The sequence below is a fragment of the Augochlora pura genome, chromosome 9 (assembly GCF_028453695.1).
Source record: "Augochlora pura isolate Apur16 chromosome 9, APUR_v2.2.1, whole genome shotgun sequence".
NCBI classification, from domain to species: Eukaryota; Metazoa; Arthropoda; class Insecta; order Hymenoptera; family Halictidae; genus Augochlora; species Augochlora pura.
Window position 1 is genome coordinate 8771334 of NC_135780.1, and position 27867 is coordinate 8799200.

Consider the following 27867-nt stretch of genomic DNA (forward strand, 5'->3'; position numbering starts at 1 on the left):
CCAATCAGAGGCTATAGAGGTTCGTGCCGTTTCAATGTGTTTGCGTGCGTCATGCTTGTAGCCAATACTAGCCAAACAGTAACTGGTGTGAATCGCTGGAATACACAGGGATACTTGCATGTCGCAATAAAAGCTGCTAGCAAGTCCGGCAACCGTTCAGATCTCCTTGCATTATTGTCGAGTGTGTACGTGATCCTTTCTGCTGCAGCATTTCTACACGCACAGTATAATCCCGATCGCATCGTTTCTTTGTTCTTCCCAGGTGAAAAACAGGTAAGTCGGAGCATTTATTAAGAATCTGTGTTGACATGTTCGCAGATAGGGACGCTTTCGATTCGAACAAAGAGACGCCGTGTGCCGGTCGCTCGAATGCATCTGCCCTGAATCGAAATTCTTGACCTTTACAGTTGACACATGAAACAAAGAACCGTGTCTTTCTTTGTTTAGTTTCCTTTTTCATCTTGGCAGTCACGCTCAGCGTTTTCCGCAATTCGATTTACGGCGTGACTGCGGTATGTTTTCTTGAACGTGATCATGCGTAGAAGTCAATCGCAGCCATTGGCTTTCTCAGAGCAAGTTCAAACGAGTTTGTTGAACGCTGTTTTGCTAACAATACAAAGAACAGCCGGCAATTACCGTTCGCCAGGTAACTGTCCCTATATTCATAAATAGTACGGTCCTTTATGACATAGTATCACTGCACATCGGGCAATCGTTCCTATGGAATTTCGTGCCCTTTTTTCTTTCTCTGCAGCTGCTCCCTAGCTTACATAAGAACAACAACAATCGCGCACCATATTTAATTGTAATTCATTGTCTACTTTACGATAAGATAAGAGTGGTAAAGAAGACGTTGACATAAAGTAGTACAGAAATGTCTCGGGTCCAGGCTGATTAAATTCATGCAAAATCAAGAAGGTGGATAAATTTCTTTGTCTGGCTTCTTTGTTCGAAGTGCGGTGATTCTCGCGGACTAGCGTTTTGGAGTAAAGATTTTGTAGTAGACAAAGTAAAATGTGACAACAAAGATGACAATCATTTACAAAAAAAAATCGATGGATCGGTATGAGTATGGGTGTTTTTTTTCAGTGATCCTGCAATGGCTACAGTAACGGAATCGCCTGTCAACGGTGAACGTAAGTGATGACATTACATGTGTACAAGGGTAAAACAACTGTTATGACAAATAAAAGACATCTATGTTTCGTGAATTATGACCCTATCAAGCTTTGATTAATTGACCGATTTTAATGCGTTCTCACTCGATTTATTTGAATTAGGCAACTGCCATATTTGTAACGGTTCGTTTCCTTGAAGAATTTACTCGAAGTTCGCGACAGGATAACACATAAAATCGTCGTCAGTAATGTATCGAAATAGCATCGGACAAAGAAATTGTGAGCAGGATAGTGCGTGTTGAGATTTTTGGCTACCCCAATTCGAAGTCATCGCGACAAAGGATCCTTAATTAGTAAAGTAATTTAGGTGACAGTAGGAACACACCCTAAGGCAGCAGAAAGTAGATACATATGTAGTTGCTGAGAAGAGGTCAGAGCCCTTCATTGGCGTCCTCGGAGAAGTGCAGGCTGCACTTCGCCGTGGCAACTGCAGCCTGACTTGACTGCAGTGCTTGAACGCCTTTCAGTGGTTCTCAACCTCCGGAAATCAATCGCAATTACAAAATGCTCCATAATTAATGCGCTCTGCAAACTCAATTGGATGGGTACCAATCTACAACCAATTAAATCGTTTCATCGGTAATAATTTTTATAAATAAATTGCTCCGTCATTTCAATCTTTACAGAATGCGACTCTATTATTTTTATAATATTATAATTCGGATCTGATGGCCATTTTCAATTTTTAGTATCAAATTCATTATACGCAACATATTATATAAGCGCATATGTGAAAAAACATACAACGCAACGTTCAATGCATGATGAATTAATGGCTATGATACATTTCCTTTATGAAATATTCTCTTCTTTAACTTTTATAAAGTCATGTGCCGAATAATTTACATGAATGAGGGCATTTCAATTAAAGAGATTTTATTCGAATTTAGTAACTCTTCAAACTAATTTAATTTCTGCTGTAAATATTCTACTAAGAATTTCTACTCCACTGTTACTAATCTAATGAAATTATCAGATTGCATTGATCAAAACCAAGGAACGGATTAGATGGCGCTTCACAGATTCCAGGAAATTGTTACGTTGCGTAACTGTTAAGGGGGCGAGTTATCGGTTCGTGATTAAAATCAATCAATAAATCCTCAAATACGAAGAATAGGCACAGAAAAGCAACGTAAACGATAGGCAGCCGACCAATTACCACGCAATAAATTATTTTCCGAGGTTGTGAAAGCTAAGTTGATCCGAACGAATGATCGCAGAGTTTGGCGTCGATCATGCAGAATTTCCCGGCAATTGGGAGTTTCGCAATGCGAAACAATTGTATCGATTTCCCATTACCGTGGCCAGTGTACAGTGTAACGGGGCCCCGCATGGGTGTCGCGTATCGATAAATAATGCTATTTCACAATTCAACGCGGCGTCGACCACCAGGCGCACGACTTAGAACCTCTAAGTCTTTGCCTTTCAGTTAGAGACCGGTCGGTTCAGGTACGAGCAACCGAGCACAGAGATCATACACATGCTAAAAACCATTCTCCCGGCGTTTGTCTGGAAAGAGCATACACGGTTTGTGTGCACGTTGACATTGAAGTGCGTAGGTTAATCCGATTGTCCAGCAACGTGCAAGATGCACGTATACATACCTATATGCATAACCTATATATGTATACGTATATATCGGACCGTTTTTCCACAGAGAGAAACTCTCCTCTCCCCGGTTGTGAACTTCTTCTTCCCGCCTTAAAGGGTATACATCGATAAAGCACGTTTTAAAACGATGCATTTTTATCCGGTCGAACGAGACCACCTCTTACCGACTTTTTCTCTCTATTCTTCGTTTTTTCTTATTCGTTGACGCTTCTTTAGATCCAATTAAATCTAACGAGCTGGCGAAGCTCATTAAACTTGCCGGATTAAGTTCCGCAAATATTTTTTTCTCCGTCCGGCTGATTTTCTTCTCCTGTTACAACTGGACAATTTCCAACTAGGGATTATTTATTTCACCGGTGTAGATTCCCTTTTTTTCGACAACTGGGTGCTGTAATCAATCCACCATTTAAAGTAAAAATTCTGCGGACTGCGACGTCTAACAAGATACACAGATCGTGGAGCAAACTTGGCCCACCATACCCTTAATCCTGAACCGGTACCAAGAGGACGATCGTTAACCAGATGCTCACTTCTCACAAATTAAAACTCGTGCCTCGTCTCTTCCGTGAACGGTACCAATTTCGTGTGTTTCCAATTAAATATAAAACAGCGAGGTACGTAATATTATCGATCTCCCGCAGTTTGTCTTTCACCGTGCACGATCAGGCCACAGTGGCTCGAATGACGAGCCAGAGAACTGGTCTGGACTTACGTTTCGAGCCTCATTTCCCATAAGATCTCGTTGCCTTTACTGTGGAATTGGTTCTGCGCGAATACGCCAGTATCGACGAAGTTACCGCGGAACGTTTCTCTAAACAATTCGGTCGGGTTGTTCCCGTAGCCGGTGCTATATGCCTGTGGTTCCGATTTCTGCGCAATTTGCCGCGGTTCGTGACCAACGGAAAAAGGGGCGAATGCATTATTAACGTCGCCTCCTGTTTCCCCCGGTTGGTGTGCCGGCTTCTGAAAATATTCCACGATATCGATCCACCGTTGGAAGATTCATTCACTTTGCGGACGTATCCTTCGCCCGTAATGCGTCACGTTGGTACCAGCACTGCGATTCTTCGATTCGCGGGAACGGAAAACATGGGACGGAATTGCTACCTATCTCCGCCCCTCCTTGCACTCTCTCTCTCTCTCTCTCTCTCTCTCTCTCTCTCTCTCTCTCTCTCTCTCTCTCTCCTTATAATAGGGACGAAAGGTTTTCGTCGAACAAGGACAATCGTCCTCTGAACTATTTTTAGTATCCATATTTACGGGACATTGCCGAAAATACCGTTTTAGGTAGTTTCGAGTCTTCCTCTGTTGTAATGGAGATTTAGAGGCGAACACCCTTAATTTCAGGAGTGGTTTCCTCGTTTAATAATATATTCAAAGCCTGTAATTTTCGAAAAGTTTAGGTCAGTTGCTAAGGGTGGAATTATTACTTCGGGACTAATAGTCTAAATTCGTATGAGCACTGGGCACGCTCAGGAATTTCTATAATTTTATTTTTAGTATATTACTTAAGTATATTTCTTAAGGTATTTCTTTCAGAGGTATGTATTTGTTTATAAAGATGAGTGAAATTTAATTAATTTATTTCATTTAATTATCAAATTATATAGCAAATTAATATTTATACTCTGCGTCTTTATTTCAAATACTCCGCTGATTTTCACATACAGAGCTCTCTCCCGTTCTCGACTGTACTGCGTTTATTCTTGCTGCACTCTGTGTATTGATCCTTAATGGAACATTATGCTAAATGAGCACTCAACTGCCAGCTTGCCGTCATAAGGATTAACGTGTCGGGTAATACACAGTTGGTTCTATTATTTTCTTTACTTTTTCACAAACGTTAGTGTCAAAAACTACTACTAAAACAGGCTATCGTTTTTCCACTCTGAACCCCCATTGTCCTATCGTTTCCGTAAAAAGTACGCTGCCTTGAACTTCTTTGTCGTTAACAATTTATCTTTTTGGAAGAGGACAATTTATGTACATTGTAAGCCAACGATTAACCTAGCGATAGAATATTGATAACACTAGTGATGACACTAATGGTAACACAACTAATAACTAGACCGCGAATAAAAAGCTGTGAAGACATTAGAAGAATTTTTACTCATATTACTTGTTTATTAAAAATTACAATTTTTATTTTGTATAAAATTTCGCAGTCCATTAATAATACCCATGTTCTCTAAATTCTATTCGAAATCTTTAGAATGAATTTGACGCGGTATTATAGAGCAAATGATAAAAAATGATCAGCATCGGAATCTGAGATGCGGCCACCGTAACAGTGTTCCAAGTAACCATGTTCGACACGAAACACCGTAAATAAGAATAGCAGAAATAATTTGTTCGGCTATGTCCAGACCCTACAGTACGCCACGATATATTAAAACCCCGCGAGTACAAATATTCGCCCTCACCATAAAGAAGAAAACGAATGGGGGAGGTCAGAGATCCGAGGACAAGGGATGAACCCGTGCGCAGGAGGGCACAGGAGTTCTCGGCGGAGAGCAATCTAGAGCAAATATAGACGCGAGCAGGAAGAAAAAATATTGATGAACCATTTTGGAGGAAATCGGGGAGCGACAATGGCTGAATTGTGCCCGGACCCGGGTCTCCGGAGGGTGGCTCGAGCCACGAAACAATTAGAGAACACGCTCATGGACAATGCGGGGTGATTCTGGCGCCCGGAAATTTGTTGGTAATCCACTCTTCTGCGTTTTCGGTAATGCAGTCTGGACTTTAGACCTTGGGACCAATTTGGCAGTCGTTTCGGAGCCATTAGGGAAAATATGCGCGAGTGCTTTTTCGAAAATATCCTCTAACAGTTAGCAGACACCGTCGCTTACTTTTTTAACTGGGTTAGCGTTCAATTTTCAAGCTAATGCACTCAGGGTGAAAGACGGTTCGTCACAATCATCGTAAATGCAATGTAGCTTATGCCAGTACGGTTTATGTTGGCTAGATCTTCTACTGAAATAATTCTGTACCGGCTTACTTGCACATGAAAATCAGCTTCTATTTATTGGAATATTTCTGGGGGTTTTGTTAAGGTTTGCATATGCCTAGGTTTATAGCAGGGTCGCCACGGGTTGTAAATCAGTTTGGGATTGAGCGGCTAAGGAAGGAAGTCAGCAAATTGGTTTATTAGGCACCTTTCCGCGAGTATTTGCCCTTGATTATAGCCTGCTATATATCTGGAGCTCAAATCACGCCTTCGTGGATCAGGTTGCAACGGTTAGGGTTTTAAGCGTTTCGCGTTTTGTACCAGTTGAAACATAGTTAAAAGAGAGTTAAATAAAGAGAAGTATCAAATGCAAGTCCTTCGAGTCCAGCCGGCACATCACGTGCAAACTTCTCACGGTTTGAACATTTTTCGAGACAACCGCAAGTCCAAATACATTTCCTACCACCAATTTTATGAAGAACGAATTAAATTGTTCGTACGATAGAATTAGCATGCCTAACATATCTGTCCATAGGTAAAATATAGATAAAGTTTATAGTCTTTTCAATATAAAAAAATCAAGACAGAAAGAGATCAAGGATTCCAAAAAGATAGCAATATAGCAAGATAGCTCAAGGTGTACGTACTTATCGCGAATATCGACGCAGCCGACGCGAGCCTCAAGGATTTCGGTAGCCCTCCGGCACGTCAACTTCGCAGTTGACATTTCGTACGTTGCGTCTTCAGATGACGCAAGCGAGTGTAGCCGGACGGTCGAATTTGCAGTAGACGTGACCGGCAAAATAGGCCACGGTTACGTAAAATCTTCGCAAACTCGAAAATCAATAACCTGTAGCAACAATCGGCCGTGTTGTTGGCCAGCGGAACGCGCTATTAGCTCCCGGACCCCGACATACACACGGTACTATACTTCCATTATACTCGTCGGTTCTAGTAGCACGGACCCTAAGAACGTCGAACAAAACCAGCCGCGCTAAGCTATACCAAGTTCCGCAGAGATGTGTCCATTGATCAGAAAGTTGGCAACGAGCCCGGCTCGGAGTGGGCGAAATTGGACGATAGTTTTTGGTAAATAGCACCCCCGACGTATTTCCCGAATAGTTAAAACGTCGTCGTGATATGAGATACGATTTCAATTTCTCTCTGTGGAACGGCGATCGATGATCCCTCGATTTTCCTGCTGTTCTTCGGCGTGACTCAGCGAGTCGAGTTTCTCCGATGAACTGCGGAATTCCACGGGTTATCGCTCGAAGAAGATATCGTCCATTGATCTGGCTGGGGGCTGAGCCAAAAGTATAAGTGGTTCCATGGTGGTCGGGGGTGGTGGAAGACATTCTTACTTCCGAACTGCCAACGTATAATTAGCCTTCGATCGCTCCATGTAAAATATTGCTCTCGAGTCATCCCCTTTAACATCTCCTTCGAAACATTCTCCAATGAAACCACAACTTCACCTGATCACCGATCTTCGTAGACAAGTCAGAGGTTCCCCAAAACATGGTTGCACTCCTCTGCTTCATTCTCACCCATCAGTCAGATCCATAGGCTGCGAACATTTGTTTATTTTGCTTGCATTTCACAAAATAGATACTACAAAATAGGTTTATGTTATTTTATCTCAACATTATAAACAGATACTCAATAGTAAAAACATAGAAATTCAATATTATAAACTTCACATAATTATTTAATTTTTTAAAATTTCGGGCGCCGACTCATAGAGAAAATCGTGAATATCGACGCCGGTGTCAACGTGTTAAGTTAGCTTACTCGTACCTCCATAATTCAACCCCATTCAGAGGAAATTATTTAGTACCATTTTATACGCGTTTAGGAGACCATTAATGACAAGGCCTGCAGCCAAGTTGTAGATCAATAAAAGAAGTCAAATAGCACGATGAAGTGGCCGCTTCTTACACAGCTTTTTTCAAGCATTCTACACTTGGCTGATATAAATAATCGTCTATAATATCTCAATTCGCTCGGTTGACTTAACCTATGTAAATATCTTTGTTTAAACTGTGGAATTCGTAAGAGGAACTCATTCATCAGCCACTTGGCCGCGAGCCTGGTCTCGAGCAGGACCCTAGGAGTAGTCCTCGAACAGATGATAGTTTAACACGAAATTGGAGTATAACCGCACGTGGCGAGTTACAGATTCCATGAATGTCGGGGCGAAAAGAACAAAAAAGTTCGGCTCTGATCTTCGAACGAAGATATCGTCTATTATTCAGAGGGGATGTAGTGGACTCAAGGGTAGTTCTGATCGAGCAGATACGTAGGCCCTCTACGGCAGGACATATCAGCGATACGTCTCCTTTCGCGTCCCAAATCGGCCATCTTTTTCCACAATACATCTTGCAATTACGCTCGCTCTGTTAAAAACTGAAATTCGAATATAATAGACCGGAGGGCGGTTAAGATTGGACAGATACTTCAGCCCCCGGGTAGCTCTTAAGCACCCGACACCCGGTTAAATTATTCACTTCAATTCACCTCCACAAAACAAAGTTGGAGCCATTTAGCTGGTAATTGAAGACTCTGTGGAAACCGAGTAGGCCCACTTTCCGCGGTAATTATTTTGCTTGTTCAAATCTTAAATATTTATATGCATTCCTGATTGATTTGTAATTCTAGACATCTAACTTGCATGGACTTTCGTCAGAGACAGTTCATCGCTTAACGAACCATTGCGCCCGAGGGCTATGGTTTTCTAACAACGCCTACCACTTAGCTGTATTATTTGATTTCGAAAGGGCGCACCAGTGTACTTAATTGTATTTCAAATAGCGTACTCTACAGCGAGCGAGTACAGAACTTCAAATGCATTTCAGTCTTCGTTCATCGTTGCAATACTTTATTAAGTGTGACCTGTTTCCTCCGTGAGGTATCGGACCCTCCTTGTGCATCATATTCTACGACATCGCAATTGATCTTCGTTTACAGAATTGCCATCTTGTCGTGTCTGTTGCAACCAGGTGTCGAACTCACCCTCGTCCAGTATTATCCATCCGAGCCAACAGTGAACCCAATCCTGAAATAATTTCACGTTCGCAGACGCTTCAAATAAAAAAACGGGTACTTAACACGTTGACGCCGGCGTGCATCACCGTACAAAATAGGTTTATTTTTCAATTCTCAACATTATAAACAGACATTTAATATTAAAAAGGTAACCATTCAATATAAAAACATAACAATTCAATATTATAAACATAAAATAATTATTTAATTTTTTTTGTGCCGGTTGGCCCTTACATCGGTTACAATATGTTTTTACTTTTTTCTCCTTGTTCGTGGCATACTGCCTACCTTTTATTCTAGACATACGTTTATAGCATTCTTTACATCGCTGTCTCGTTTTTTTCGCGGGTGCTTGGAACGTCTGTAGAAAATGTCTACGTTGTTTGGGCACTGCTTCAGTTTCAAATTGTACATTTAGCGGTTCTACTTTACTGAGGAGGTAATCGATAATTTTTTCGCGCAATTTAAAAATTTTCATACATTCGGTACCCCGTTTTCTATGTATGTACCAAGCATTGACGAGACAAGTTCCGCATACTAACTCGATCGCTATTTTTCTATACCACTTTACCGTTCTGCGTAGGCAACTATAATAAGAAGACATCTGATCCGATAGGTGAACCCCCTTCTTAGCTTCGTTATAAAGGAATACTATGTCCGGCTTTAATTTATTATTTCTACCTTGAACAATAACACATTTGTCGTTTTCGGAAGTGCCTAACATGCATACCGGCCTTTTATCCGTTCACTTTAAAAATCTAACGTCGCTCCAATTTTGAAAACACATGAACACAACTCGTTGCTGTTTCCGTTTTGCCTGTAGCGGGAGAAATTTTTTATTAATTTTTATTGTATCACAAATGTTCACAGAATTGCGTGCGATGGTGAGAATTCGCGTCAGACCTCTACTGTTTGAGTAAAATTAAATAAAGTATTCCAAAATTAAGGCTAAAACTAGTCCCGTCAGGTTTATTTAACATTTACAGGTATATGCAAATTGATCTTGGAAACTATAGCATATCAATGTATTAGTTCAAGTCTACGGAATTCACTGAATCTAACAGAAATCGTATAGCTTTCGTAGTTTTGTTATAAAGTTCTTTGTTATAAATTGAGGTCAAAGTTGAAATATTGCGATTTTTTTCAAAATCGATTTCCTGAATATACTGAGGATGATAGACAAAAACTGATTTCAAATTCGCTTTTAGCTGGTCGAGATCTATAAACATCGCGTAGTGATTATTATAACGCAGAAAACGTATCGAACAGCGTAATCTGAGGCGCGCGCCGCCCCACGGAGCAGACCGTGAATTCGAGTGCCGCCCCACGGAAAGAACTCTGAAAATCGGCGCCGTCGTCAACGTGTTAAAACGTACTTTGTCTCGTTGCAAAGTTATGCGATTATTCCTTTTGTGTTAAATAGAGTTTTAACACTGGACCTACCACGGACAGAATGACCAGTAGTTTCTTACCTTATGATTTTACACTTAGATAAATTACATTATTGCAGCAAGTTTACTAATAAAAACTGTACACAATTCGAAGGTAATTCGGTCTTCTCGCATTTATAATACGCCCCACGTGCTGAAACACGGGCTAGTCAAATGCTGCCTGGAAAAAGTAGCTTTTCAATCGTCATTTTTTCCAGAGAGCGCCTGCTGCGGAACTTGGCAAGTACCCGAAGAGGCGGGCGTCCATTGATCAGGGGGCCTAGGGGGTATAGAGCCGAAAGTGTAAGAGGCTCGAAGGGGATGGTCGGGGTGGGACAGATGGTATTTTACGCCTCCGCGTAGGCTTCCACACGTGCCTAGCGACCGGCAGAGCCGGGTCCACACGCTATAGGCATATTAAGCCTGCTTGAGGTGGAGGTTGGAGGTTGGAGGTTAGCGGCAGAGGTGGAAGGGTGGCTTGTCGTCGGGTAGGCTGCCGGTAGTGGCAGGGAGGTGGTCCGCCGCGGCTAGGGCGCAAGAGGCGCCCGGTGGGTGGATATTGAGCGACGCCGGGCGTCGTGGCGCACTGTGCGGATCAGTCGCCCTCCAGCCACCGCCCCAGATACGAGTTCAGCCACTTCCGGTCCTTCTCGTCGCTGGTCGGACGTGTCCTTTTGCCGTCATCACCGCTTTTCAGTTTTCGTTCCTTTCTCCCCTGTAGTATCGCGCGCGAAGCTTTCCCGTTTCGTTTTCGCCTAACACGAGAGCAAGAGAGCGAAGGATTACAAGTCCGATAACCACACTAGAAACATGCTGATCGGTCTCGTGCGCGACTCAGTGCTGCAGTGCTTCTGTCACAGCTGCAAGGCACCCTTGAGCATCGTAGGTGAGTCCTCCAGTTCTCCTTCGACCTTGTAACAACGTCCGAAACCCTAACCGGAGATGCAACCGTTCTCCGCTCGCGGCCACCACCGCGATCTCGGTAAAGCTAGTCCCTAAAGGGAAGAGTCGCGATATATGATCAAGGTGATCCAAACTCTCGGTTAATTTTCGTCTTGTTGTATCCTGTAGAGATCTGGTATGATCGTCATTGGCTTATTCAGTTTTGACAACGATCGGCGGTCGCGATACCTAAAGTATTGGTCTAGAGTTAATTGCTCTATCGGTTGACGCGATTTATTCGATGTTCGAAAAGAAAATTACGCCTAGTTCGAAGGCTCGTGCAAAAATATAGTTTCTATCGCTATTGTTCAATGCTACAATTATATTTACGTTAAAGAAAGACTTATTTCTCGTGGCTGAAAGGCCTCCTATGCGTTACGCTGCCCGAAATTGATGGCAGCCGGATTTTCACCGCAGTCGACGGTGGTCGATATCACGCTGGTATCGTATTATCCTAGACACCTGCAGTTCGATCAATTCCTCCGCCGTCCACCAATCCGTACTCATGGTGCACTTGTGCCACCGCGATGCCACCACCATGTGTGCTGATCGTTTGCCGTGCCGGTAGTCGCGAACAAAATTATTCGAATTTCTCGTATACCCTAAAACAATTAACTCGAGTTTCTAGTGAGACCAAAAAAACGATAAACGGGCAGATTTTCCCAACGGCTTTCGCGACAATCGTTTCGAATCTGGTCGAGTGTTGGCTGGGATCTTAGGGGCGGTCGTCACGCACGTGATCCACGGAAGAGCACCGCAAAACGATCGGGGTGCGGCCCAAGATGGCCACCGTAGCCGGCCGATAGCGAGTAGACGGTTGCATCGATTTCCCGATAATTAAAGCACGATCCCCGTTTCCGTGGCCCCGACGGTAACACGGCAGGCACTGATCGATTCTGAATTTCCGAAGCGGGCGACAGAAGGGGCAACGCGCCCTTCAAGAAACCGAGCGGCAAAGGGAAACCGCGGACCAAGCAGCCGAAGAAAGTGAAGTTCATCAGTGAGTACACACAGACAGAGATCCGCGTGCACCGCTATTTTTCTACCCCTTTAATTAGCGAGCCGTTCTCATTACGCGGCCGTGATCGAGCTCCGCGCTTAATCGCCCTCGACTTTATACGCCTGGCCGCGACGAGCTTTTCTCCTTGTCAATGATGTTAAAGCTGATGATCTGAAATCACCGGTTCCGACAAAGTCAAGGTAAACGCGCCGCGCTGGCTGGTGCCGGTTCCCGGCCGCGTCTTGCTTGTCTTTTTCGAAAAATCGATCGACTCGGGAGGGAGTCCGGGAGGGGGGGGGGGGGGGGCGATCGAATCGCCCTCAATTTTCCAAGAATCGTTAGGCGAAGGTGCAACGAACCCGGCGCCGCGCGAACAGTCGCCAATATGTCGCCGGGTGAATTATAAATCGACACCGGGCGAATGTTGGAGAACATAAACGTTATACGTGTGGGGTGGCCTCTGAAAGGTGCGTGTGCCGACGCTAGACGTCGTGGCGCCTAGAGACAATCGTCCCGTGGGCTGTGATCGATCCTTCCTTCTCCTGTCTCTGAGTCATACTTCCGTAACTGACTCGGCAACCCCGAGATACATGGGGATCGAGGAATTCTCTCCGGCCAAATGGATTGTCGCGATGACGCTTTTTAATCAACGACCCTTAATTGCCGCGCCGATTTATCTGTCGCCTCGGTTCGCTACGTCGCTAATAGCTCAGGCGCCGCTTCATTCCCGGGATATTAATCGTCGGGCTGCAGACCTCTATTTATTCCGAGATTATTCAGTTGGCTTAAAAGATTACATCTGTTTGGATTTTCATCGATTTTTCGACCGTTTTCTTCATCCTCCTATTGCTAATTCTGTAGTAGGTATGTATAGCGATCGCGGTTCTGTATCCTGAAAATTTGAACGGTTACAGTGATCTTATAGTAACTCTACACTTGATTAAACATTGTTTTCTTAATAATTATCATAAATAACAGTTTTATTCCTTAATTTTAAAATTTTTCACAATTTGTTTGGGAAACGGTTGATTCTATAAAATGCTAGTATCAAGTCTTATACTGTGCCAACCAGGTTTAGTATTTTTTCCTGGTGCATACAACTCTTTCGATCGTCATTAAAAAGTTTAAGGCTTTTATCCAAATCACATCATCCAAGGTGTTAACCCTCGCAGTCTGCGCAAGCAGTAGTAGTTCCCCCTTGGATAGTTCCCCCAAAGGCTCTAGTATGTCATTTCATCCTCTGTAATTTTTCCCTTAAAAGGAACGAATTGTTGAATGAAAAAAGATACGTCTAAAGGCGCAGTAAAATCATAAAACAAAAAAGAGAACAACCAAATTTGATCTCCACGGAACGCACAATAATTTGTCCACGTGAAAAGCACACGTTCACAACTAAAGAATCAATTCTTCAAGCAGAATTCGGTTCATTTTCACGAAATAGAATAAATCGATTCATGAATGGTGGGATTACCGGGTTGATATAATTAGAATCTAGGAATGTCGTTCGAATGTGATTTACTTACCGGCATGCTCTATAGCGACCGAGATTCGATGCCAGGAAAAGTCGAAGGGCGGCTTGTGCTACGAGGTGATCTTGGCAGAGCCAACAGTGCCGAAGAGGGCACCGTCGCCGCCACAAACGAGTCCGACTCAACAAGTCGCTATCGAGGACAAGCTGCGAGCGGCGGAGGAAAGAAGACTATCGCTTGAAGCTCATAAGCTGGCCGCACTCGCCGCGAAGCTTAGCAAAATCGAGGAGGCAGCTCGCAAGAAAGATGAGCTTAGCGCCGCTTTTATCGCCGCGACCCGCGAGTCGCTGGACGCCAAGATGAACAACACGGAGGAGAAGCGAGAGGCGCATATCGCCGAGCTGAAGAACAAGCTGAAAGAACACGTTAGTTCGAGCGAGGCACTCCAACAAATTGGATACCTCTCAAAAACCACTCTGGCATGCGACACGGATCGTTAGAGCTTATTTTTCTGTTTCCGTTTTTCAGTTTGAGAGCGTCGAGAAGAGTCGCTTGAGCCTTGAACAGCAGACCGAGGAGGTTCGCTTGGCCGTCGAAGAGAAGCTGAAGACTGCTGCCGCTCAGCGTGATGAGAACATCAAAAGGATGCTGGATCGTCTCAAGGAACACGTTAGTACAATCCGTTGGCTTCATCCTCCTTTATTCGACAATAAATTAAACGTTTATTTCGATGAATCTACAGGAGGAACAAGCAGCTCGCGTCCGTCAATCAATATCCGAGCGGGTCCAGCAGCTTGAGACCCAGATCCAGGGCAAATTGGACCAGGCCCGTGAACGTCGCGAGAACCTTGAGCGTGAACAGAAGGAGAAACTGCGCAACTACGTAAGTCTCAACACAGTCCATCTGATAATAATGGCTACATTCGTTTCTAGTTATTATGGTTTGGTTCCACGGGTATGGTTTCTTTGGAGCAGTATCCAGGAAGGATTTCTCGCTTGTTGTAGCTCGTTCTGGTCTCGCACACACTTGGTTCCCCGTTGGTCATGTTTATAGAAAGCGTTGCATTCTTTTCCGAAGATCAATTGTTTCAGTGGAAATCCTTTCTTCCTCTGCGCACAGTATGAATTCACCCCCAATAAGGGTCTTTGAAATGGTCGTTTAGAACACCGTGAAGATAATGAAAGTACGCGAGACGGCGGAAGACATCTACATCACAGAGAATCAGAAGATGAGGTGCATTCATACCAATAGGATTTCTACTGCGGAGAAGAACCGGCGCCGAGAGATTCAACGCCGTGTACAGGCTATTCGCCAGCATGTAATTCCGCTCTCTTTCTGTTGACTCGATATTCTGGTTGTCTTATTGCCATTCCATTTCCCCCCGTAATCGCTTGCTTCTTATGGTATCTGTTTCGCTCATAGGAGTCCTGTGATTACAAATCTTGCTTCCCCGGATTAATTTGCAGAGGATCTCTACGAGGAATAGTGTTACATGTAGCGTACGGGATGTAAATTATACCTGGAAAATCATCACGTGAAACTAAATTCCTTGACTATAGCTCGACGATTTAAAAAGCAAAAAAAACCATTTGTCTCAAACGTACAGTCTTCTCGGAAAACTCGATTAAAGTACGACCAACCGCGTGCCGCAAAGGGGCGGTGCCGTGTCATGCCGTTGGTCCCAGCTTCAAAGTGCTTTTGCCAGAAAACGGTTGGTTCGCGACACATCGTTCCTTTTCATTTTTTCACCATTTTGATACGTGCGGACCGTTAAACGGTAAACGAACGTTGGATTTACACCCCGTATGTCCCCAGCCACAGTTCTTTTCAGCATGTCTCTGCATTCACGGTGTACCCTAGATGTATAGCTAGCTTACTATCAGTTGGCATGGAACTATTTTCCGTTCTGTTTCTATAAAAGAGTTTTAAGCCGCTCGTAGGTTAGCAGTTTAAAGTACCGTTGGTTTCTGTTGTTTCAAAGGAGAGGCGCGCCGAGCTGGTGAGACAGAACAAAGCAGCCCTGTCCGAGCAGTCCAACCTGCCCGCTGAGAACGAGACCGCCAGCTCTGGGTAAACTGGAGATTGTTCGCGAACGCAATCCTCGTTAAAATACTTTTTTCATCGTGACAAAATCGAGGAAAGAGAGACAGGGAGGAGAGGGAGAGAGAGGCGAGATTCGACTAATTAAAGAGGCGCTCGCAGCGTCAGCTCGCTGAATAGGTCATCGAAGTTACGTGTTTCAAATTCGAGAATTAAATCCAAGGAGCAGTTGCTCGTTGTGCTTGGCGAGACCTCCGTTACGCTTTGTGCCATTTTCGTTCGCTGGATGAAACAAACTAAACAACAAATAGACAAAAAAAAGTCGAAACGAGATCGATTTCAAAGGAACACTCGCAAGCGATTGTAGTAGACGAAGCGATTTGCAATTTTAACGATCATTATTTAAATCACGACGGTTGGGAGACTACACAGTTTGATTAGATAAGGGAGAGAGAGAGAAAGAGAGAGAGAGAAAGAGAGAGAGAAAGTGATCTACTTCCTCATCTTTCATTATCCCAACCGTTTCCTGTTTTATACTCGCGCAAAGAAAAATTAATGCCTTTATCTGAAAGAGAAAACTCGTCTGCTTTTAATAGGGGAAGGGGTGTCGAGAAAAGGGGGTACACAGATATATATTGTACACGTACGATACCGGAGTTTTTGGATACGACGTGTAAAATATTGATTTTTCGGTTCTGACGTGCCTACCACTTACATAATTGTAGATCCTCTACGAGATGGCATTATTATAAACGGATATAACTTCTCTGTGTTTTGTGATTGATTGTGTACCGTTGGAGTCACTGATACTTTTTAAGATCTCTTTTCATTTTTATAACATGCTTGTTTTCCATATATATAAAAATATATATATATGTATGTATCATTTTTTATGATGGCTATGGTGGTTGTTGTTGACTTTTAAGCAACCCGGTCGCAAAGAAATCATTGTATGGATCGTAAAGAGAACGATCGGTCTAGGAGGAACGTGTTAAGCCTTTTACAATCCACATTGTACTATCATTTTCACTATTTATCTTCTCTTCTTTTTTTTTAACACTCATTCGTATTTTCATTTTTATATCGGTACTTCTGTTTGTTAAAAAATGTTTTTTGCTTTCACTCATAGAGTAATAAAATAGAATACTGCCGCTACAATTAGATCTTAAGTGGTAATGGCGACCATATGTGTGTACACATACCATGCGCAAATAAACGAAAAGAAAAAAAGAAGCAGCGTACGTATGTGTGTGTGTATGGTATGTGCCCGACATGTAAGCACACTCTATAACATTATATGATAGTGCTTTATACTAGGCTTGAAAACTTTAAAACCATTTTGTACTCGATCATTGTAATATTACTGCGCTAACTGAAACAAGAACATTCACAAGATATGTAGTCTAATTGAATATGATAATATGATGCTTCTGTGATGACTTACTTATTTGTCAAAATGTGTAGTGTTTAAGTGAGAACGAGAGAGTATGAGAGAGAGAAAGAGAGACATTTGATTCCTCTACGCACGCATGGTTACCGTGGCTAGGGGCCTTAATTACATGCGTGTTATATATCATCGCTGGAAGTACATATTTAAAAACGAACAAAAACTAAAAGAGCACAAGAAACTAATAATGAGGAGTAATTTGAATCGCGCGCCGTGCTAGAGCAAAGTTTTCGTCGGATTTTCCTTTTTATAACAATATTATAAGCAGCTGACGATTTCTCGGCCTACATAGATATGTATTTCGTATATATACATATGTATCTACACGTATACATATTTTATACAAATATCAGGGGAGTGTCATTAAACTCAGAGGAAAGTTTTCGCTCTGGGCACGGTATCGTCAAGAAAACGAGAAACAAACTATGGCGCATAGGGAAAACAACTTTGCCGCAGTGATATTGCAACCGATACCCTACGATCTAGATATCGAATAACTATGTATACATACAGACAAATTTTTACAAATGGCTATTCGCAGAAGTGCTAATGCGAGATATAACAAAAAAAAGGAAAAGAAGTAGAGAAAGGAACGAGGGGAAAGAAATGTAACAAATTAATTAATCGAAAAGGAGATCGAATGGGAGAACATATTAGAACACTTACTACGTCGACGAGTATGCAACTGTAACCTATATTGCCGAGTGTTAACTCGCTACCTACCGCAATACCGATACAGAAAAAAAAGAAGGAAACGTAGAATTTCTTTTCTTTTTCCCTATCGCAATTACGACAGGCGGCGAGTAACGTCTATTTTTGCATAATTGTTGTGATCTTTTTGCAAAATGTAACTCGCACGATTATTAAATATAGATGCCCGACGTATGTATGTTAATGCGATTATCCTTTTCGACTTACGTTATTATATATTTATATATATAAATATATATATATATAGATTTATACGCGGCGGTATATATATATACATATATATAGATATGATATGGTTATTACAATTTACAATGTACGTATGGTTTCTTGTGAGCTTTGGTATTGTCTTATCGTAAAGCGACGGAAGCAAAATCGACACGCAGGGGAACTTATCGCAAAATGTATTCGTACGAACAAGAGAAGAATCGCGAGAAACCGACTTCTGAACGATACATTGGCTGCCTTCGATATTCTTTGTTTAACTTTTTCGGTTGGGATATTGTGTGTTCGACCGAGAATATGATTATGTGAAGTAAAAGGCCGTACCTACACGCATCTGCAAGCTGTTCTTTCTTTCTCTCTCTGTCTCTCTCATTCCTCTTTTATCCGTCCTAGAAAACCATGAGTCGCATACCATAGAAAATTCGACTGGAAAGCGTACGTTCTCAATTCTGAATTTAAGAGCCACAAATTTGGCTCTGCTATTAGAGTACTAAATATTTACGATTCTCGGCTGAAAGTCGTTACCGTGTATCGGTAAAACAGATCCATTTGAAATCTGCCAGTGCTCCTCAGTTTTTTATGGACGGTAGAACCCTGTCCGTGCGGGGATTCATACAAACGTGCATAATAAATGCTCGGGTATGTTTTTCGACTTTGGCAGGACGATTGCACGCGGATTATGATACCGTAAGGAGTTGCAGGTAGAAACTGGCCAATGATTTATAGGTTACGTGTTTGTTATATTGAAACAGCCGGTAGAAGCTGTGAAACAGTCTAGATACGGCACCGGGATCAACAGTGACGTCAAAGGCTGTTGAATGGCCGAAAGCCAAAGGCTAAACGAAACGACGAGATTGGCTTTATAGCCGAGTAGGTAGAGGGCAAATGGCTACCGTGCGGCCGAATAATAATGCGTAGCCAGTGTGGGACGAGTGAGAAAATTCGTGATAAAGTGCGCGTACGATGTTACTGAAGGGCCGATTACTGGAGAAGAAGAACAGGAGGCATCATGGGAAAAACACCAAAGCCACGGCCGGTAAGTGGATAGATTGGTACGCCAGGAAATTTGCGAAATGGTTCGCCTGCTAGTCGACGAGAGAGCCCTGCTGCGTTCACGGTGTGTCCCCCTAAAGGTTTTTCATGGTATCGACACGGCGGCCGGGACCTGTGTACTCAAATTAATTACAAGTCCTTTAACACGATCCACACGATTAACAATCGTAAACACAGACCAGAATACAAGAAGTGTGCGCGACAACTTTCAGGATTGTCGAAAACTACGCCGAACGCTATCAAAACAGACGGATGACAAGATAAACCGCGGTTTCGATGTGGGGATGATCGAAATCTCGCTTTGTTTTTGGAATTCGGCCGAAGAATGTGCGATTACGGTGACGTTAGACATCATCAAGGTTATGCGTGCAACGTGCATTCTCGTATAAACTTTCTCTCGAGAATTGTCGGTGGAAGACCATATCCAGTCTTTTATAATCAACGGTTGACTTATATCGCCGCATTTTGCGTATTATTGTTGAAACCGTAACGCGTTAACAAACATGCAAATATTGAGGTTATGCTGCTTTCAATATGGACGCCGTATGGGCTCGCATACACAACTGCATTTCATGCACATGGCTCGGTACACATGATTCATAATTTTTTTTCTAGAGCTTCATAGATACCGCTGCTTCTTCGTTACCTGACCCGTATGAATTAAACGACTGCGATAACGAATCGCGTTCAAATTCGCGTCGAACGACAGTCGAACCAACCCGAGTCAACACACTTTTGTACGATGCGTCGAGTAATTATCAATGAATCCGAACTTCGTTCCTTTGTCTGACACTGTTGTTTATGCTGCAACATGGTTCATATCGTTTACTCATTACCATTCACTACCCGCTCATATAATCAGCCCTACGTTGTCATATACTAGTTATCAGGCATTCGTCTTTACGCGTTAACTGCGTAGATTCTGCTCCGTCAGTTTCAAATTCAAGTCGACCTTTTTTTCGCGCAATCTTATCGATTCTATAAATAAAATCAGCGTTAAGTGACAAGTTTTTGCGCCATGCAGATGTATTTAGTGAGTTGTTTATTACTCAAAATGCCCTATTCTCAGGCTCATCATTGCCCGATTTTTCTGGAACGCTTCGGGCATAAACTAACTATTCTATAGAAATGCGACGTCAACCGGTCGATCTACAAACGCACGCACCCGACGCCACATCGGTACGTCCAGCGTGACACATGTAAAATATTCGTAGCATTCCCAACATTAATAACGCCTTTATACAACACGTTTGTACAAGATCGCTTTCACTTTTCGTCGAAACCTGCAAACAAGTTCCTCCAAATGTAATTTCTACCGGTTGCTCGATCATTTCACGTTTATGGCTACATTTAACACAACTTCCCGTTCATATAAAATTTGTTCACCTTTATTTACAATTTAGGTATTGCGTAATACGTGCGATACGAGAAAAATGTTATCGAGTCGCTTCGCAAAGTTAGAATCATATTCAAAACACCTGTCTGCATTTGTGTCTGATGATTCTGCATAATTTGATTCGTCTAGCGTCAAATTGATTTCGCTTGTTTTAGCGTTTCCTTCCGGTATTTTGATGCAACTCAAATCGAGTCAACTTTTTTAATAACGTTTCCAACAGCTGAAAGATTTGAAGAATTTTCGTGCATCGCGTGGTATCGGATAATCTCGCGGAAACGGAATCGATGAATCGTTTCGGGTCGAAACCGGAAACTAATCGAGCGTAATCGAACGGCTAGGAAAAACTATTTTGGCCGAAGCGGGTTCTGTTCCGTCTCGCGCGTCACACGGAAAGTGCGTGTTGGTGAAACCGTGAAAATGCATTCTTGGCGTGCTGCGATAAGAATAGAGCGAGGAAGATAGAGTAAGATAACAAATAAAGAGGAGATATGTGTGGGCACATACGTAATCGACGACGGGAGAACCTCTGCGTGTGAGTATATATGTAGAGGGCCGCGAATACCTATGCCTCTATCTTGTACAGAGGAATACGTCAACGCGGCGTACACAGACGTAATTATACAAGTGCACACGTTGCCATGGCGATAAAGACGCCGATCGATGTTTTTAACCCGGCGGAATGCATCGCGTTGATTTCGTTCTCGATACCTTGCGATATTTCTGTCTCCGTATTGCGCTTTTCCGTTCCTTACCGTACCTGCATCTTGATCGATCGAACTCCAATCATGATGCTTTTATTATAAAAGCTTGTTGGAACGTTCGGTTATGGCCATATTACCCGATATTCGAACCTTTCGAGATCGCGATCGACACCGCGCTGCGGCCATTTTGAAATTTAAAATGACAGCTGGGGCGCAACTATCGCCATTTTTAACATTTCTTTTTGTAGGGTGACCTTTTAATAATTAAATAATAACTTGTATTTATAATTAAATAGTAACTAGACGTTGTTAGAAATGTTCAGTCGCAATTCATCCGACATGATAAGTTAAAGACATCGAATCCGCAAAAATACTTGCACTATAAAGCGACATCGTTTGATAGGCTAGCAAAATTTGTATTTCCCACGAACTAACAATTAATTAACTCTAAACTTTTTTGCTATCGTGTATGTTGAGACTTTAACTGCCAGAAGTCTAGTTACAGGCGGTTTAATGACTGAAGTGTAGCTAAAAATGCTTGATAATTTTTTTTTATAGGAGTGATTGTACGTTATAACTGCTTTGAGACGGACAATTTATAAAGTATCGGAGTTTATTTCTTCATCCGGACATAAATATCGTAACAAAACTAGCACAAAATCTGTAGAGATGTAATCTTGTAATTGATATCAAGCAGTATTGCGTTGATTTTCAGGAACTAGTATCCAGTAACTTTCAGTTGTCGAGTCGTTCGTTAATTTCTTTCGTTAAACTGGACGCTGATTTTATGGCTGCGATTGTAGGTTCACGGTATCATCAGAAATCGACCTCTCGCCGGTCGTGCTCAGGATCCAAGTCACATTGCGCCAGATAATCTTGTCCTTGAAAGTCTCTTTATTCCGTCGTGATAATGGTGGCCGGCGTCGATGACTTATTCGTTCGGGACGATTGGTCAGTGACCATCTTCATGGTCTAGTTGTAGGCATTTTTTCTCGTGCTCCCGATACGATAGCGTCGGGCCCCGATATCTCATCGGACGCGGAGTTATATAAATTTTGTTCTGCGTAAAGTCTACAGCATCGCAGGACCGAATAAAACGCCGCTATCAAAGCTGGCCACGTAACACGCCGACCGAACAGGTATACGCCTTGAATCGGAATAACGGTACCGGAATGGTCAAATTAAGTGGGACTAGTTCCCTGTGGCTGTGAGAATCTCTGATCTCATGTTTACCAATAAATACGATCCAGCTGTGTTAACGAGCCTCGGTCCCGATTATATTAAACATTCATTCCCCGGCATTTACGAGCGTACGAGTTCTTTATTGCCCGCGAAATGAATGATCGTCACGCTCATGCAAATCGCTGATTTCGTTCACGAATTTTGGGACGACAGGAATTTCATATTCTGCGACGGATACGAGGTAGATACGCCAGATTTACGTTAGCGCACTTTGAAGGGCAAGCTCAGCGGAATTTGATTTTCCGAAGTAGATAAGGTAGATACGTAAGAGCGGGGAGGTCTGCGATCTAATTAGCGTATTTTGGACAGGAAGCTCGGCAGAATTTGATTTTCTGCACTAGATCCGATGCACTGAAAGAGGTCTAGTTACCCTCCTTCGAGACATAGATCTAAATCTATTAACTTCCTATGTAGAAGTTTAAAGAAAATGTTAGGTATATCACGGATGTAGAGATGGATTTCAGGATTGGAAAATACTCAGAACGATATTAACAAATGTATAAGAGTAAAATACATTCTGATTTAATTTCCATTTCTTACTCGATGTTTTATTTTGCAGAAAGATTCGTGGTATAGTTAGCAGTATCTAGGAATGAAAGTAAATGAAGAGGAACCAGGAACGAAAATAGTTTTGCTCTGTTGGAACAATCGTGGAGGTCGATTTCGAGGTTGTCTTGCATCTTTTACCTGGGAGATTTTGGTGTCTGGTAGCTTAGGTATTCTATTCTTCGGGGAGTCTAGAACTCAGGAAATTGTTGCATTTCGCTGACGAGGTTGACGACTCTGAACGTGTTATCCAGCAGTCCAGAACGACTGCTAGGGGTTGCTCCGCAGACTCAGCGAGACAAACAGTCCAGCGTTGCCGGGGTAAATGTACTGTTATTCAACAACTTATTCATAAAACATTCTTGCAATCCCATTCAATTCAGAACTCATTACCAGACTGTAAACATTACGCGCCGACAGGGAACGCAACTATGTAAAACGCGGCGAAACGACGGCCATTCAGCGAGGAACGGTGTCTGCTTCACCTTTAACCTCGTTGAATCCATTGGCGAAGTATTATTGTTCTTGAAGAGAGAGATAGACAGAGAGCGAGCAAGAGAGAGAGAGAGAGAGAGAGAGAGAGAGAGAGAGAAGCAAGAGGTCGGTGAGAGAATGTTTGGGAATCAATCGGTGACAGAGAAAAATCGTTCAGGGCTCCGCGAATGCATTAGTTTGGCGCGGACAGTTAATTGATGGTAACGAACCGGGAGCTATTGCCGAGAATCCAAACGGGCGTTTTAACATCGATGCGGAGCCATTTGAATAATAATCGTTTTATCGATCTATATCGTCGCCAGTGACACGCATACTTTTCCGTGCGGACACGCGTACGCGCAGATGTGCTCGGTAATTTATCTATGCTCGCACGGTGGGACAATGTATTTGTTTGCTCTCCTTCCCGCTTGTTTTGTTTCTTCGAGCATTTATATGGTCCCACCCGGCGAAATTACTTTATCGCTAGAACAGGATTTCCATATTTCCGACGGATGCGCAGCTTAATGTGGGTATTTAGATGCGAGATGCACGCGCATGTAAATTACACCCGGCGAAAAGTTGTCAAGGACCCGCGTGTCCTATCGCGAGCCGCCTTCGCTTTCGGCCGGCCAGGAATTTCGTGGAGGAATGATGGTCGATGATTCCGGCGACGAGTGTCGGGCGACCCAAGGCCTTTGCAATATAGTCTCAATCACCGTCAATCTACACTGATCTTAACAATTTGCGCCGGAGCCACCTTCCCGCGAGATGCAGTCTCTCCCATTCCCCGTTCAACAAAAACCGTGGCCCTCCTCCCCTCCCGCTGTTCATTTATCCTGCATCGATGAGGATCGTCACGCGTCGAACAGACGATCACCATTCATTTTATTGCGCTGCTAAACGAAGCTGCAGGAATTTTCATTCAACAATCCTTTCTCAGGTTCCGAGTGTCTTTAAACGAACGTATGTATCTAACGTTTATTGTTAGTTAGTCTAGGATCATTTTAATCGAACATTTCGTGAATAGGTTCTTTACTTGTTGAAATGCAGTAATTCAATGCATATATTTAATATCGCCCGAGGACTTTTTCTAGAATTAACATCTAGCAAAATTGTGACTGAATTTAGTTTCGACATTGATATTGACAGGTGTACCCGTTGCACTTACTTAGTATAACTAAGTTGTTAAGGGATACCATTACTGAAAATGATATCACCTGAAGAAGCATAACGAGGGTATTGCAGCACAGTAACCAAAGCACATAACGGTCATACGGTTTTAATCGAGCACCGAAACGTTGCGTTTTTGCGTGAAAGGGCGTTGGCACACTCTCTTTTTCCGCCAGCTGTCTGCTGCATTTCTCTTGGTCTACAATTTCTGCGCGACCACAGGAGAGACGACTGGCGCCGCGGCGCCCGACACCGTCTCTTTAGATCCTATCGCCCCCCAGCCGTGGTTTATTGCAGTTGACAGAAACATTCGACGCGTCAATTAATCGCGAATTTTATCCGTTCGCTCGCCGCGCGAAACGGGAACGAAAAATTTCGTGTGTCATTAATACGAAACCCGTCGTCTGCATTCGAATGATTCAACCGATCCTGGTTTTTGATCTCGCGATCACTGAAATCACAACGATTCGATAAATATTTTCGTTCGAACAGGCATTAAACAATCTCCGTCGTTTGACACCATATCATTAGAAAAAAAGATCACGATAATTTAGATCCAGTTTTCCAGCCACAGATATTTTACTTACCAAAAATGATGTTCATCCATCAATCCCGTACTTTTATAGCGCTGCGAATAGCAGCGAATTCTTGTCAGATGTCGTGTCAACCATTATGATGGCCGGGTGACTCTGTAGAAAATCATGTTCGTTACTTAGTAATTTCTAAACGTGGCGGAGTCGCGCGAATCTATTTAAAACGCGGCTATCCGCGAATGATTCGCAAACATTGCAGTGTGTTACGTAACCGGCGTTATGTTATCAGTGTCAGAAACGTGGTTGTCACTGCGATACATTTCAAACGCCTCTTGCAGTTTACTAGGACAGACCAGAATATTCGTTCGGCGTACGAAGCGGATCGATTTCGATTGAAAAATGACTGATGAAAAGGAAAAGAACGTCCGATACCTAATTATTGAACAGCATACGAAGTGAAAACTTTCTGTACAAGTCTCGTATATACAAGTCAGAAGATAATCAGTTAAAGATATCTTTTCTTTCTCGTAGAAATATGTTTTTCTCCACGCCAACATGCGTGCGATTTAAATTTCTAGTTTTAATTTGACCGAATAAAATGCTTGAATTTTCGAAAATTTTAGAGGCTGTAACGTGGTGGTTGATGTGTTACACCAGATTTCTCAGGCAATTTGAATCAGTTGGCGGCAGAATTTCGCGAAAACGTCGTGCAATAATTGTCGATACCGTGTTTACGCACGCCGATCGTCCACGGGCCTGGAATTCGGCTGCAATAATCGTTGTCGGCGCGAAGCAGCTTACGCAATCGCGAATTTGTCAGCGGTTCGAGCGCGTTGAACCGATTTTATGGGGCCTGAGCCCCCGAGCACTTTCGTCTTTCCCGAGTGTTGCCCGAGGAAAGTGCGCGCGAGCGCGCGCGCGATTATGCCGAGCATGGGCCATCGTCTCCGGTGACCGGTTCAGTCGATGCAAATGCATCGCGAACGCGCATGAAATCATCGTCGATCACCGCCGGTGCAGATTTGCGTCACGAACGACTCTCGTGGGTTCTCCCGCCTTCTCGAAGCGGAGCGCTTTTTACGTTTGTTTACATGTTGCGTTCGCAGATACATTACCGTTTTTTCCTTTTCGCACCGACGTAGTATGAAAAATTAATCATCCCAGCGAATGGTCGTGTAATTACAGCTGGCTCGGAAAAGAAACGCGTCGGTCACGGCGGTTTCCGCCGTCTCGACGCTGGCTGCCGTAACAGCTTGTTGATTTCACGGTTATTGGATTGGATAAGGGCCCTGTTGTACTGCGACAAAAATCGGAAAAGAATTCGATGTACGCGCTGCAGTGATTTTTAAAAGGCATTGCGAGCTAGTTATCGTCACTGTTCATTGTTTCCAACGTTAATGAAGTTCCTAATTTACTGCTGCATTTATACCTATTCACATTCGTCTACAACGAACCGAGCTCTATACGAACTCACCCTCTTGCGTATTCGCTGGACGTGATTCGATCGGCCTCGTTGCCTCCTTGGGATTCATGCTTCGAGCGAAGAAAAAACTTACGACCCATCATAACTCCTTCTGTTATCCTAAGAAGCGGTCTCTTTCCTTTCTCTACGAATGAAATTTTAGCGCGACCAGAAAGCCTTTGTCCTCGTGATTTAGATGGTTCGAGTACCAAGGGGCTTCCAAGCCTATTTTTGGTCGCTCTGCTTGGGTTAGTAAATTCGTAGCACATGATGGGCTTGATCCGTGTTTATTCAGAGAAATTCTTTCGTAAGAAATTGCAATGTAAGCGTCGTTCTTGAGAAATAGGGGTAAGGGAGAGTGTAAGCGTACTAGTTGCTCCTGGAGGCGTGGTGCTGCACCGAGCGGGCGTGGCTTACTGGCCCTTACGTTCGCGAGAGCCAGAAAAGAACTGCACAAAGTTGTCTGTATGTTGAATGCAGTTTAAGGTATTCGTGAACCATCCGCGAAGTTAAATTTGCAGTGCTCCGAAATTGTTAGCAATCTTGCAGTGCGTAAGCTTGAGCCACGCCTGTTTTTCTGAAGGCCGTGATCGCCTCGTTGACCGAACTGTGCTCGTCTCGGATTAATAAGGCCAATTGCAACTCTTCGCTTACGATCCTGCTTTCCGTCCGTTTAGCGAAAGAGAATGCGCTCGTTATTCGACGGTCGTCGGCACCTCTTTGATGCTAATTAATCGAGAGCGTTGCGCCCGATAATCGCGGATCGATTTCTGACGCGCCGTCGAAATTAATCCGCGACAAACGAAGTTGAAGTAGAGATTCCATTAATTGCATGCAGTCGGTCTGCAATTATTTCGCCAGACCGTTCTATTCTAACACTTAGCGGCTCCTCTTGATCGCGCTCGATCGTGTACAATGTCCGACAGTAATTCTCATTGATCGAGACGATGCCCCGACTTCATTAGAATGTGAGAGGTCGTTCGCTGAATCGTTTCATTCGAACGTCTACAATCATTATACAGTAGATTCGGCCTCGGCTTCTTCTATTTTTATAGTAACTGTTTTGTCAAGTATATGTGTATGTCTTAGTTAAATTATCTTATTAGCATGTCAGGAAGATCGGAAAAACTGGAGCCTTATTCCTCTTCCGTTCGCGCCGTCCTTCGATTTCCCTCATTCATTTTGCAAATTAATTCATCGTTCTGTATCATCGTATATCACTTTTTGAAATGGGTATTACATCG

General features: G+C 43.2%; 2 protein-coding genes and 1 long non-coding RNA gene across 6 annotated transcripts in view; 2 read left to right on the forward strand and 1 right to left on the reverse strand.

Annotated features, from left to right (window-relative positions):
- Nucleotides 1-286: 286 nt before the first annotated feature.
- LOC144475339 (uncharacterized) lies at nucleotides 287-3832 on the reverse strand. The gene is made up of 4 exons (XR_013494855.1): nucleotides 3270-3832; nucleotides 2954-3177; nucleotides 2783-2878; nucleotides 287-2687 (listed from the first exon to the last, which is right to left on the reverse strand). It is a non-coding gene; the product is annotated as an uncharacterized LOC144475339 (long non-coding RNA).
- On the forward strand, nucleotides 632-18376 carry Stai (stathmin). 3 transcript variants are annotated; one of them, XM_078191138.1, is made up of 8 exons: nucleotides 10690-11100; nucleotides 12067-12156; nucleotides 13695-14050; nucleotides 14154-14294; nucleotides 14368-14508; nucleotides 14789-14944; nucleotides 15458-15460; nucleotides 15608-18376. In XM_078191138.1, exons 1-8 carry the CDS (start codon nucleotides 11025-11027, stop codon nucleotides 15698-15700), a joined length of 1056 nt encoding a protein of 351 aa, XP_078047264.1. In that variant the 5' UTR covers nucleotides 10690-11024; the 3' UTR covers nucleotides 15701-18376. The 3 variants fall into 3 exon arrangements, with proteins under 3 accessions (XP_078047263.1, XP_078047264.1, XP_078047262.1); XM_078191137.1 differs by lacking the exons at nucleotides 10690-11100; nucleotides 12067-12156; nucleotides 14789-14944; nucleotides 15458-15460 and adding exons at nucleotides 632-646; nucleotides 1090-1136 and having other exon boundaries at nucleotides 15608-18366; XM_078191136.1 differs by lacking the exons at nucleotides 14789-14944; nucleotides 15458-15460 and having other exon boundaries at nucleotides 10705-11100; nucleotides 15608-18365.
- Nucleotides 18377-18874: 498 nt separating this feature from the next.
- Nfat (nuclear factor of activated T cells 3) overlaps nucleotides 18875-27867 on the forward strand; it is a 60786-nt gene continuing 51793 nt past the window's right edge. The window contains exon 1 of one of the 2 annotated variants that reach the window (XM_078191133.1): nucleotides 18875-19082. In XM_078191133.1, the coding sequence (XP_078047259.1) occupies nucleotides 19010-19082 (73 nt within the window). In that variant the 5' untranslated portion in view covers nucleotides 18875-19009. Of the gene's footprint in view, nucleotides 19083-19142; nucleotides 19686-27867 lie in introns of those variants that run through there. The other variant, XM_078191135.1, reaches the window with a different exon arrangement.